At 30.7% G+C, this 14,552-nt stretch overlaps 1 protein-coding gene across 1 annotated transcript; it reads right to left on the bottom strand.

Annotated features, from left to right (window-relative positions):
• Positions 1-7,105: 7,105 nt before the first annotated feature.
• Positions 7,106-11,552, bottom strand: LOC149571887 (polygalacturonase-like). Its single transcript, XM_089810132.1, has 9 exons — positions 11,319-11,552; positions 9,804-9,932; positions 9,555-9,719; positions 9,165-9,188; positions 8,856-9,063; positions 8,346-8,427; positions 8,122-8,230; positions 7,889-8,005; positions 7,106-7,790 (listed from the first exon to the last, which is right to left on the bottom strand). The coding sequence occupies exons 1-9, from the start codon at positions 11,505-11,507 to the stop codon at positions 7,566-7,568; spliced, it is 1,248 nt and encodes a 415-aa protein (XP_089666258.1). The 5' UTR covers positions 11,508-11,552; the 3' UTR covers positions 7,106-7,565.
• Between the last annotated feature and the right edge of the window lie 3,000 nt (positions 11,553-14,552).

Here is a 14,552-nt window from a genome sequence, read left to right as displayed (position 1 = left end):
TTATATTAGTCGACTATGTATTCTAACATAGTGGGCTTTCACTATCTTAGGTAGAATAACTACATTTGAATTAGTGATCCTCACCATATTATCAAGGTTCACATGTCAAAATATCTTGTGTCACAACCAACTATCATCAATCTTGGAAAAAGAAACTTACTTTAGAAGGATTTAACTAAAATGCTTTACCTTTGGTCTTTGTACCAAATGTGATCATATTTCTTGAATGATGTCTTATGGTATGTATCCCATCCTTGAACTACACATGATATTCTTTGTTTTCAAGCTAATCAACACTCAAAAACCTATGATTTTATCCATCAAAAAATAAGACATCATTAGTGTTAGTTTTTTCATCAAGAGTAATAGATCCTTTTCTCTATAATAAAAAAAGAAGTTATCACCAAATCTAACAACTCCACCATTGTACTTACTCAATTAAATACAAACTTATCAACTATCATATCATGTAAACATCCACTACCTATGATCTATTTAAATTTATTTTCAATATGTGAAACTAATAATTTTTCCTCATTCATAGGACTTTCAACTTTAACAACAACAAAACTAATTTCATCACCATCACTTTTTCTTTGATTCACCATATGTCTCTCCCTCACTAGAATAATATAACACTTTAGGACATTTAGACTTGTAAGTCTTAGCCTTGTAGTAAGGCACTCTAATTGGACATCTAGATGCAAAATAACCAATCATATTACATAAAAAAAATCAAAGGCAACATTCCTTTATATTTACCTATACATCTGTATTCTCGTAATCAATTCGTTAAGCTCTTCAAGATTTTTTTCTTCTTCTTCCATCACTCCCCATTCCTTAGCATATTCATCAAGATTTGTACAATCTCTACAAGTACTTTCACTTTTAGTTAGCATTCTTTTTCCTTTATGGAAAGTATCCTTAAAAGTAGACTCTAGTTTGGGTAAAGAGTCTTTTAATCTACAATTTGAAAATTTGATAACTTTACCGATCAATGTTTCACCCATTGAATCTCTTGGTGAGAGGTATCACTTCTTAAATAGCCATGATCTTGGTCTCATAATCTGGTAATAACAGATCTTGGGTTATTTTCCATAATTTCTTCTTCTGTAATTGTTCCACCAATATTCCTTATAATAGTAATAATCTCTATTGTCATTTGTACATTAGATTTGATAGTCTCATCCTCTTGAATTCTATAACTTTTCTTTCTAAACCAATAACTTCAGTTGCTTTTTATATGTCTTCTTTGTATAGTGCTTCCAACTTAAGCCAAATCACATGAGCTAACTCCGATTCCTTGACTTTAGTAAACTTGAATTAAGATAAGGCACTAATCAAGGCTTCCTTGGTAATCATATTACATGCGAATGCTTTCTTCTCTTTATCTATACATGAAGAAAATTCGTTCTCTAACTTTATATTATTTTTATTCTTTGTATTCACCCAATAATTAATACTCAAGAAGATCACATGTGTTCTTATAAAAGTCCATACCACACAACTAGGGGGTGGAGGGTGGGGTGAGGTGAATCAATTGTGTGCAATAATATAAAATTAAAACTTTTTAAACAAATAATCAACAAAGAATATAACAATTCATTATAAGATAAAAACCAACATCATAACAGAAGGATTTGTATTCTCAAGGAAAGCCTTGTACCCACAAGATCATGCATTAATATGAAAATGTCCCTATTAGTATACTTGGTCCTATTAGGAATAAATATAATACATTTAGTACACCTACTCTTTTTAAAGAATATCTCTATTTAAAGACTAAATTATTGTTAAAGAGTTTATGAAAATGAAAGGATCACTGTCAGAGCACAGTAATTTATAAATACGAATCATGGACTAATTGATGAAAACATACTTGTTTTAACATTTCTAATGAAGCACAATTAAGAATGATAATGGATTCCACACTTACCTCTTACCAAAGCATCTTACAATACTTTAGGTCTACTCTAATATTCGATGTACATGCTCGCACATATAATATTCATCCCATACATTACACCCACATAAATTACATTCGTCTATACAAGTTATAAACAAGCAATTAGGTCATCCTATTAGATTTCCCCAATGCAAAAATAATAAAATAAACCAATGCTAAGATGAATACATAACCTTTTACAAATATACAATAATTACAATTATCAAATTATATATCATGATCCATAATTAATTCTCTTACTAAATCAACCAACATACTACACCCTAATCTATACAACACATGCCAACAATCATCAAACAAGCTTGCATACACATGAATGATGTAAACTATATGTGCTATTTTGATCAATAACCTCTAACTCCTCTTTGAAGCTCTATACTAGGGGTAAAATATCTTCCTCTTAGCTTAGTTGATGCAGATCACAATAGATCCTTTTGCAACAACTAGAATAGTACAATTGTTTCTTATTTTAAATTTAGAATTGAATTTTTTTATCGATAAAAGAAAATAAACTTTCTTTACCACTTAGTAGTTTCTACAACTACCATCCAAATACAAGATCTCAAGGCTTTCTTCTTTACCAATATTGCACATGTAATGTAGGCTATGAAATTATTCCCTTTACACACATTATCATCCACATAAGTATATTGCTTTGACTAATCACTTTTCTTTTTCTAGCATTCACTTGCATATTGCTCAAATTTATGAGAATAACGACACTCCATCCTTCTCTTGCTTGAGATTCTATTCTTCATTCCTCATCTTGAGTTGTTTTGAGAGTTACTCTCTCCCTCATGGATGCTTGCTAATGTTGACTTCTACCCCTAGAAAATTACTCAAAATTATGTCTTCCTCTTTCCTTGCCCCTTGTGTTAGCTCGAGCTTTTAAATCTCTCTTGGGAAATATTTTACAAATCCCTCATCTTAAGTTGTTTTGAGAGTTACTCTCTCCCTCATGGATGCTTGTTGACATTGACTTCTACCCCTAGAACGTTAATCAAAATTATGTCTTTCTCTTTCCTTGCCTCTTATTTTAGCTTGAGCTTTTAAATCTCTCTTGAGTGAAGACTTCTAAAAAATTTCTCTAATATTTTTTGTTCTTCTATTTTTTTGCATTAGTTCTCATTTAGTTCAATACTTAATCTAATTCTCTTTTTGAAAATTTAAATTTAAATTTATTTTTTATAAATTAATTTAATTTCTAATTTATAAAATTGTTTTAATTTGTTTTGATATTAATTTATTTTTAATCATTTAAATTAGTTTAATTTTCAATTTTTATTAAGCTAATAGGCTTATTCCTGTGAGGATTGTTGCTGGATTGTTTTAATTTTAATACTCTTATTTATTATATCATTTATTTATGTAATGCAAATATTTTAGTAAATGAAAAGATTTTTTAAAATTGAGATTAAATAAATACAAACAAAATTTAACATTTAACATACAAATAAATATATTAATTTAATCAAAGTGTTATCTTTCCTCAAGTCTATCATTTAATTTGTTTTTAAAAGAAACTTGAACTAATTTAGAGAATGTTTATTTTTAAATTTCACCTATGTAATTGACATCACTAATATCACCTCTAGTTGCTAATATCATTTCTAATTAGATATTTCCATCATTGTCTAATTAGTTCAATTCTTTCAAAATAAATTTAAAGGTTGATAAAATAAATTATTCTAATTAACTCATCGATAAAAAGATAAAACATATAATTTATTGAAAATTTATTCTATAATATCACATACTTTCTAAAAAACAATTTAAAGTTTCAATAGCACAATGTTTTGGAATATTCAAAATCTTACCAATGTTCTTCCACTTTGCTTTATAATGGAAGAGGTAATAAGCATACATAGAGATAGAGATGCTTATGGAAGAGATAATAAGCATAAATAGAGATAGAGATGCATATGGAAGAGGTAATAAGTATAAATAGAGATAGACATGCAAATAGTTATAAACATAAGTCTAAGGGGAATGGAATGGTGAATGAAATATTGGTGGAGAAGGAAGTAATAGTTAGAAATAGAATGGCATGTGAGATAACTAATAAAATTGAAGCATGTATAGTTGAAACATTAAACTCTCATCTTACAAAGATTCCAATAGAGAAAGGATCATTTAAAGAATGGGAAGGTCTTATGAGAAAAAGTTGGAAAAACCTAGTCAATCCCCTAATGATGTATCAAAAAAAGAACAAAGAGGCTAGAAGAAAATGTTGTTGGAATCCACCTGTGATAGGTTGGACCAAATGAAATTTTGATGGAGCTTCAAAAGGCAATCCTGGTACTTCTGGGATACGATGCATCATTAACGATGAATTTAGCAAGTGGATCACTAAAAGGGCTAAATATATAGGATCGACCACTAACAACCTTGTTAAATTAGAAGCCTTTCAAGAAGGTCTCCAAATCTACCTAAAGCTTAGCATTTCAAATCTTATTATTGAAAGAGATTCACAGATTATCTTAAATGCTATCAGAAAAAGGGAGACTCCTAACTAGGTTCTAAATTCTAAATTGGAAGAAGTTCTAAATCTCCTGGACTGTATCGAAGATATTCAGATTATGCATATTCTTTTGAAAGGTAACAAAGTAATAGATCAGTTAGCAAATAAGGGAGCTGACGGGGAAATTTTCATAAGTAAACTAATCAATAAGTTAATAGAAATATTAAAAGATAGAACAATGTAAACTTTAGTCGTATAAGATAATATAGTATATCAAACTAGCTATTAATATAAATGCATACATATCTAAGCATATAAGGACATAAAAAACTATAGATATATTTGTATAACATCATAAATAAAAGTGAAAACATTAACGCCATGTAGTAATCAAAGGGAAGGATGGAAAATTGCTATCAGTAATGATATTCCATCTCAAATATAGCTAAACTTGATTGGATAAATTGACATCACTATTTTAGAATCTACAAACATGTATAATCATTTAAAGGAATAGAATAGTAAAAATGGATAAGTCAAAAACTAAGTATACCAATGCATAATAAATTATATATAGACAAAGAGAGAAATGCGATAAATATGTATTAGAAAATGCAATTACAAATATTGTAAAAACACTTCAATATTTGTGGAAAGAAAGATATGTGTGATTGTAGGCTAATAGAAGGATTATTGCAAAAGATATAAGAAGCTGGAAGTAGACAAAAAAAATACTAAAAGAAGATTAATTCTTCATGGCATAATTCGTGTTAAATTTCATGTCTCATCATATTTTTTATTCATTTAAAAATGGGATGATGCCTCGTTTAAATTGTATTAAAAATGGGAGGGTGCCCCTTTTAAATTGTATAATATAGGACTTTGGTCCCTGACAAGACTGGAAGTTTTCTTACTCTGTTCTTTTCTACTAGTGTCCATTTGAATGAAAAATTTTGTATTTCAATTTAATTTATTCAATACAACACAAGGCTTTGACCATTTACTAATTAAAGAAAAAAAAATTAGAAAGAGAATTTTATGAATGTTAGCCCTTTTTAATATATTATATTGTTTGGACATGTTATAAAAAAATTCTTTTAGTTATTTATTCGAAAACTTATGGCTTCAAAAAGAAAAGGGCCAAAACCATTTGGATGAGAAATGCAATAATTTATTTTATTGTCTATAAAAAACCTAAAGCCATATATTTATTCAAAATTCCTCTACGTAAAATTTATTTAATATTTCATAATTTCAACATTCATATCATCTTACATCATTTAAAGAACCACCCATTCATATAATCTTACCTCATTTAACAAAACAAAATAATATAAAAATTTAATGTAAGATTATTTATTGTTCTAAATTTAAGGTTTAGGGTTTATGTTCTCTTTTATTATTTTGTTTTCAATATTTATTAAAATAATTGTAAAATATTATATGGAACATCATAAAACTAAATGTAAAATAAATAAGATATATATAATATAAAGTAATATATTAATAATATAATATTATTTAAAATATAACAATATTGTAATTTCAATACAGTATAATGAGAGTATAAAATTTTAAAATAATATATGTTATATATAAATAATAAATTTATAATTAATTCTAGAGTTGTCATGTATTTAATTCAAAGTCCCATTACTAGAGTTTTTAAAATTTTTTTTTTCATCTCATATAGTGTTTTAAGACTAATCAATATTAAAAGTATACATTTACAAATCTTAATCATACATATTGTAAACTTAATAATTTTAAATTCAAACCAACCATTAATATGGTTAGGAATAAGATAAAACATTTTTAGAAAGTAAATATTCAATGCATTTGTAAACTAACCTATATCAATAAATGTTTATTTTATTTAGTTGTATGAAAATATGATAGATTGTGTGCATTTCACAAGGCAAGGCTACAAGAAATGATAATTAAAGAGGTCAAAGGTAAAAATTGATGAGAGAGAGGGGATAAGGTGAATGGTAAAGAGAAGGGTAATATAAAATATAGACAGGGATAGAGAAAGGGGTGTATGTGTGTATAAGAATGATATAAAGGAAATGGTAGGTGGGTAGATAGAGAGAATGTGTGAATTAGAGAGAGATGTATAGATACAAAAAAGAGATATAAAAATATAGAGTAAGATGGAGAGGGAGGGATAGAGATGAAGAGTTAGAAGGAAATATAATTATAATGAGAGATAAAGAGAGAGTGAAGGGGTAGGGGAGAGAGTGAGTAAGATGAAAATATGAAGGAAGAGGGGTAAAGATGTAAATAGATGGATAGTGATAAAAATAGATAGGTAATCATAGGGAGAGACACGAAGGAGGTAGAGACATGAAGGAGGTAGAGAAATAGAGAGAATGATAAAGATATATGAGGGAATAGATGGATAGTAGATAGATATATCTAAATAGTTCACATACATAGAATAAATCAAAGAGATATAGAGAGGAGTGAATGATAAAGATAGGTAAGATAAAATATAGATAAGGGGAAAAAGGAGTATCTATGTTTGTGAACAAGAGAGACATACAGATGGGAGTAAGGGAGTAGATAGGGATATTTTATGAATAACTGTTTAAGAACATCATTAAAAGGCACAAGTGCTAGAACTTGCATCCTTCAAAGATGCAAGTGCTAGTAATTATTATATTTTATTTTTTATTCATTTGATTATTTTATTCGTTATAATGATACAAGAAATTTGGTGTTGGAAACATGTATACATAATTTGGAGTGTATAAAAGATATACACATGTAAATTAAAAGGATTTCAAATCAATATTAGGAATATTCCAACTATAGTTTAATCGCTACCTTATCCAAAAGTTAACAACAAAGAACGCTACAGTGACCATCGAATTGTAGTCGCGCATTACACCTAGTTTTTTGAAGTCTGCTTCTAATCATATACCAAACATGAAATGTATACAATGTATTTGCTTGTCTGCATTTTTTTCATTTTCTCATAAAAAAAAATTGTTATCTACCATGACAGCTTCTGACCATAGATTCATTCTAAGATCTTCATTTACTTCTCAAAATTCCTGTTTCTTGTTCATACAATCCATACGTTCGTTAATTGTTGTCTGCGCGAGATTTGATCGTTTCAGTAGGTCGACAAATTTAGATGAGGCAGCTTGGAGGATTTACAGTTCCCCATGTCGATCCGTGTGCATTTTCACAATAAGATCGAGGCTGCTCACCTGAGGTCAGCTTCAAAGATATGTCACTCAGAAGTATGCCTGTACATGGTATGTCTTTGCTGCACGAAAGACGCACTGCTACTTTTGTTGCCGAAGTTCCTGTAATGTCTCTGAATGTTACATTTGCGATTCGAACCGCAGACGTCTGTGAACTCAACAAAATAGTTCAGTTATTTCAGTTAGGAAAAGTGAAAGTTACAAAAATAGTTCAAACAGTTAAAATAGGGGATTAAAGAAGAGAACCTGATTGTGGCAGGGCATTGGTGAATCGCAATAAAACTGATCGATTATTATTGGGTTGGCTGTGTCTACCATTTGAACATTGGAAAATACAATATTTTTTGCCAAGCCCATACCTCCCTGTTATTATTAGTGGCAAAATTTCAAATTTATGTATTCAGAATGTGTAGAGGGTGGATTTTCCATGTTTTTACAAATTTCTTTCAATTTTTCATGGGTTAAGCTGTGTTCAGTACCTGCCATGTCTTGATTCTTAATCCATTCTGAGTTCCTATTAATTTGGCGCCGTCTATGAATACATTGGAAACCTCGTCGGCTGAATGCTTTTTACCAAGGCTTCCCACACTGCAGGGGAGATAGGCTAATGATTTAATACATCAAGAGATGATTATTTTCCAATTTCATGGCATTTATTGTAAGATCTTTGAGTAAATGGATTTCTTGGTACAGAATATTGCACCTTATTCCGTGACCTGGTCCGCATGTAAGATCCTGTATGGTGATGTTTGAAGATCCTTTACCGACTGAGATGCAATCATCCCCTGCTCCATTTGATTTCGACATTTTGTTAGTAATTATGTGTCCTTGATCTATAATAAAATCTGTCGTTAAATTTTTATGTTCGAGTTCTTGCGTACTCTGAAAGTTGGAAAAGGGCAAGGAAAGAAAGGAATTAGTTGCTATAATCAATTTTAAAATTATTTGCAAAGACAAATTTCTCAAACAAGGCAAAATCATGAAAGCTTAAAAGCCAAAAAAAACTGAATTCATTGCAAGTTCCATATTTGAAATTTGTTGGTAGCAGCTTAGACTAAAAGATACTATATAACGAAAGCTGAAAAACCCAAGATCTGAATTCAGTCAAAGTTCTATATTTGAAATTTTTTGGCAGCAGCTTAAACTAAAATGATAGCACACGACCTTATATGTTGAATTGGTAACAGATCTACAAGTTTTTACTCTGCTTTACCTGAACCGATAACGCAGTCGCGTACTAGAACATTTGTGGAAAATTCTAAATGAATACCATCTGTATTTGGACTGGTTTCCGGGGCCAAAATTCTAACCGAAAGGACTTCGACATTCTGACATCCAAGAAAATTTAAATGGGAGCGAGGACTTTCGACAATCGTTATTCCTGCAATTATGACCCCTCTGCTATATTCGAATTGAATGGCCTTCATATTCAAACAATTACATGCATTGTTCGGTGAGAATCAATTGTATAACTTATTAAGAAGGAAGTGGATGCATAAAGTTCTTTGAAATGTCTACTCACCGTTGGCGATCTTCTACATACCCGCTGCAATGAAAACCAAACAATACGATTTTCATTATTAGAGGTAATTCCTCAAGCAAATTAATTTACAAATAACAAATAATGATCTTTCAAAATCTTCAATTCAAATTTGCTTTCATTGCAGTGTAAGTCTATGTTGGATTCCTCTGAGTTAAACTGGTAAAAGGTTTTGTGTTTTGAGATCTCTCTATTGGATATATCTCTAGGGATTTATTGGATCCACCTCTGGCTATGAACACCACCATTTCCGATGTCCCTACTTAATAAATGGGGTAAAAGTAACTGGAATGTTTGAATAGAATTAGATATTTTTGAGAATCCTTGAAATCTTCAGGGATTTTGAAAAAAAGAAGATTAATATAGTTTTACCTTGTTATTTACCACCTCGCAAGCTGAATACCACCATTGACGTCCTTGTCCAAAAAACATGCCCCTTCCCACCAGGCTGAAATTTTCGAGTTGCTTAAATTCAAGCCATACTTTATCATTCGTCCATCGTTCAGGAAATTTTGGTGCAATTATTGTCCCGTCTATCTGTAAAAGTTGTTTGACAGTTAAATTGGTTTCATTGAGCTTATTAAAAAGGCGGCATTAGTGATCACGACGCCAAAACAATACCTGAAATCTAAAGCCTGGTGCACACGGTCCGAAAAAAACTGAATGCTTCACAAGAAATGTTTTGAGGCCAGGCACAAGCAATATCGCGGAAGGAGATGGACAAGCGGCAGCCCATGCTCGTGAGAATGCCTGCAAAAGCAGACATATTCACATAAAATCACCAGCATAAAGACAAGGAGCAAGTGCAACGCTTAGTCAAAGAGTTCTAGTCAAAGAAATCGACAAGCTTTGTAATTTGAAAAAAAGTAATATCACACACTAACTAAGCTGCATTCTTTCGCTAAAAGTTTTTCAGGCTTAATTTCTTCGTGTAATGTGTAAGTGGTAACAACTCCACATAGAGTTCTAAATACAAATTTCTGATCTCGTTCATTTTTAATTGTAAAGATACAAAGCAGGAGGTGTTAGGTGGTGTTCCAGGCACTCAAAAAGTGAAAATTTACGAGGAATTTAAAAACAAATCTGCGATTGTTTAGTTTTTCAAAGCTGCCAGCAGGACTTTTCCGTTTGCGTGTTAAAACTCAGGAGCATGGCAATCGAATTAGAGATTATTTGAAATAAATCGCTACGCTTTTTGACACCTAGACTGGTATATTTTGTGAAATAATGAATACTTTCCGTATTGGCTTAGAGATACGGTCCATAAGTAAACAGAACTGTTCAATCAAAGCGATTAAATGAAAGTGATGCTAAATTTACACGTAGGGTAAAGAAGACGTCATCAAAAATACTTTCTGAGGCTTATTCAACATTAAAGTGCTCCCTGATTGTACCTTAAATTGACAAATCAGCAAAGAAAACTTGTGCAACGAGAAATTTTTCCGCTTAGAATCACGCGATCCGAACAAAATAAACCGCTAAGCCAAATTTTTCAAGGACATCACTTCGATTTCACAAGGTTTGTCGCAAATACTGTAATAGTTAATGTTTTTCAAAATTTAGTTAAGAAGCTTTGAATGTATACTATAGGCCGTTCAAATTGAGGTTTTAGTAAAAATAATATCAATATAATTCTAAATAATGTACAGAGCAAACGAAAACAAGAAATTCCTTTAAAATATTTTCCGAATAATATGTTCTGATGGGAGATTGTTCTCCTGCGGATAAATAAACGCCTTCGATACAAAATACAGCTTCCAAAATTTTTTTAGAAACAGAAATAGAAACGTTCATAGCAATCTGAGAATACAGTTTCTTCAAAATTACGCTGTGCAAATAAATTATTTTCAAATATTGTTTTCGCTTTTAGCTATCAGGTACTTGTATAGAACAAGTCTGTAACGAGACTTAAAAGGCGACTATAAGCATCTAGGATTTATCACTGAACAACTGCGCATTTTACTCTGCAATTTTAGGCAAAATGTATGATAATAGCGACAGTCATTCGTATTTCAAGCCCCATGTTTCTCGAATGATAGAAATTTCTTTCTCTAAATTATTAAAAACAGAATTTGAAGTGTTTAATAACTAAAATCTAAAGATTTTGAATGGAAAAAGAGGAGAAAAATAAACTACCAGAGTATCATCTCCCAATCCGTTGCCTATAGCACCGTACGCTTGGACATCAAAGAACTTAACGGAAAGATCTGAACATGAAGTTATATTTCTGTTCCAGTATTCGTGATTGCAAGCGATTATAAAATCAGACTGTAATGAAACACAAATATAGACTAGCAGCAGAAGATAGAAAAAAATATTTTCCATTGGAGTTTCTGTAAGCAGTTCCAGTTTTCTGAAGAATCAAAAGACAGTGTAAATGATTTAGCAGTAGGATATAAAGAGTGGTTGAAACCAAAAGTTAGTTATCAGGGATTACGGGGCTTTAACAATTTAGTTAATCTCAGTCTAATTTAAGTCATATAAATTCAAGCCTATGACGAAGGTGTGAAGAGTTCATATGATCGTGGTCTAGGTAGGTTGGGGTAAGACAATGTCTTCACGTTAAAATTTAAGGATGGTGGTATGGTGTAATTAAGATGTTATATATTTGTTAATATTATTTATAAATTATAAATTATTATTATTATCATTATATTTTAAAGTGTGAAGTTATTGAACTTTTATTTATGTAAGAAAGAAACTATATATTTAAAAATTCAAATGTTGAACTTTTATTAGTATTAGATGTTGAGGTGCAAGGTACATTCATTGATATGTTAATCTAATAATTATTATGTTTGTGTTGGAAATTAATTAAAAAAAGGTGGAAATGAATAACATGGTATTTACTTCAAAGTTTGATGTAGATTTCATATAATAGATTTTATATTCATGTATTAATATGTTATAAAATTAAAAAATACTACATTAATTTAAGGTTTTAAAAAAATAAATTGATATCTTTGTTTAGTTTTGTACATATATAGAATTTTTTTCTATATATTTGAAACTAAACTATTTTACATAATACTATAATTTCAAGAAATTGTTGCTTGAATCTTGACATAAGTATAATAATAGTCTACCCTCACCCAAAGATTTATTGTCTATCTTTAGCAACCATAAATATAACACTATATAAAAATAGTTAAATATTTTGATATTATGCATTGAGTCATTTTCTATTAGTTAGATCAACCTATTTTTGCATCATATATATCCAATACATATACACATTTTATTTTAGGTTTGGATAGAACAATTTTCCTAGAAGAGTATTTTAAATAGTTTACTACACTCTTCCCTAACTTTGACCAATCCAAATTTAAGTGGTATACCGCATTGTTTTATTAATCTTCACCTTTCCAAATCCATTATATAATATGCTCAAACATACAACCATGTATTCTTCAACACCAACCAACCAATATATAATGACTTCATTATGTAAGACCCTATAATTACATCTATCTTGTAAAACCCGTAACATGAAAATTTGCAAGTAATTGCCTACCCTCTTTGTATTTATTCTACACAAGAATAAATGTTTATAATGTTTCTATTTTAGCATCATCTAATTTAATTACCTCTAATACGATCGTGACTCAACCTACCTAATTGTACTCACTTTAGGGTCTAACCATTTTTTATTGATTAAAAAAATCAACAAAAAGAATCATGACCATCCAATATACAAGATCAATATATCCTTTAATACTTTTTAACTTACCCAACTAACCCTTCCATAACTAACAAAACTCCTATCTTATACTTTATCAAAGCAACCTATAATATGTTACCTTAGACCCCTCAAATTTAAAAGTACAAACACATACTATTTTTTTGATATAACAACTCAACAAAGCTAGGAATATTTTGATCAATCCCTCAATGAATCGCTATTAAACTTGACAATAATTAATATTTTAAGAGACATTGTTAAGGTCGGATGGAAATAATAAGATGTTATAAAAATGGTTAGACACATGTTAATGAATGATGAGGAGGTGTCTTTTCACCATACCTACTGAGAATACAATCATGTCATAGATAGGTTGGCAAGTGTGAGAAAATATATAGAGGGGTTCAAAATTTGGGATGACCCTTCATCTATCCTAGCATAGGCGTACAATGCAATCTACAATTATAGCTTTAAAGTTATGCATTAATGAAGATGCCTCCTTTATTGGGGTGGTGTCCTTGTAGTTTTTTGATGAGTTGGCTTACCTTTTGGGTGTTCGAGTTATTTAGCTTGTGTGCAAATCTATAAATTTGGTATTCAATTTTCTTGGGTCTATTTTTTTCCTAAAAGTTGTGTGTAACATTTACAGTTATTAGAGGATGAGAAGCATGGATGGGGACCCCAATCATATTAAACTTGATGAATGGGGTGAGTATTAGAATGATAATGCACTTTGGGAAACCATCGAGCATGGAGGGATTGTTAAGTATACATGGGTATGAAGAGTTAGAACCTTGAGCTCTCCCAAAAAATTATGGAGTCTTTGGATGAAAGAAATGTTATGGTGGGTTGTGTTTCCTTTGTGTCTATTTTAGAGTCCATTTCTTCCATTAATGGGTTGAGCATGGATGGTGTGAAGATTATGAGAAACACAAAAATGTCATTCAAAGAGGCTCTGGAGCACTTTCTTACTATTGTGAGAAAGTTCCTAGGCTTCATCATGGTTTCAATAGAGAGGCAATGAATGGGTTGTGGAAAGGCCTATTGAAGGTGCTAATTTGATTTATCACCTACAAAGGAAGGTATAAATGGTTTCATCCCCAAATTTTCCTCATGTTAAATCATTTTTGGAGGAATGATGCTTTTTGTTTCCCATTTTGGATTTACTCTTCTCTTTCTATGTCTATGGGAGACTATAAAGTCAAAGGCTCCCTGCCCAAACATAAGGGTCTTTTATTTAGACTCTATGAATTCTATTAGAATTCAACCCTTCACTCCTCCACTCACCTTGCGCCTGAGCTGGATAAGAAAGTTTTTAAAGTCATTTCCCCTTCTATGAGGCAAGCTCAAACCATAACCACTGCTAAACCTCCTCTAGTTTGGTTGTTTAGGACTATGCCCCTATAAAGATAAAATTTAAAAAGATGATCTCCCTAATACCATTGATGAAATAGTGGTTTTTTTGGATGAATTTGAGAAGGGTTCTTCCTCATCTATGGAAACTAATTGAACCCTTGACAACTCTTCTCAAAATTTTAACCCCCCCTTCCTTTGGTTCTAGCATGTATCTTCCCTCCCTCACTATGTCTTTAAGCTACCCGGGAGACCCTCAAGTGTCTAGGGAACCCTCATCTTGGTCCATCCTAAAAACTAAGGATGGTATCATTAATTTGAATTTTCTTACCTTG

The sequence above is a fragment of the Cupressus sempervirens genome, chromosome 2 (genome assembly GCF_028749045.1).
Source record: "Cupressus sempervirens isolate cs-2001-9-10 chromosome 2, ASM2874904v1, whole genome shotgun sequence".
In the NCBI taxonomy this organism is placed as follows: Eukaryota; Viridiplantae; Streptophyta; class Pinopsida; order Cupressales; family Cupressaceae; genus Cupressus; species Cupressus sempervirens.
The sequence above is the reverse complement of the archived record's forward strand: the minus strand, read 5'-3'. Positions and strand labels throughout refer to the sequence as shown.

Coding starts and splice junctions, on each gene's coding strand:
- LOC149571887 (XM_089810132.1), bottom strand. CDS start 11,507: ATGGAAAATATTTTTTTCTATCTTCTGCTGCTAGTCTATATTTGTGTT. Junction 9,064..9,164: donor TATGTAGAAGATCGCCAACG/GTGAGTAGACAT, acceptor TTGAATATGAAG/GCCATTCAATTCGAATATAG. Junction 8,006..8,121: donor TAAGAATCAAGACATGGCAG/GTACTGAACACA, acceptor TAATAATAACAG/GGAGGTATGGGCTTGGCAAA.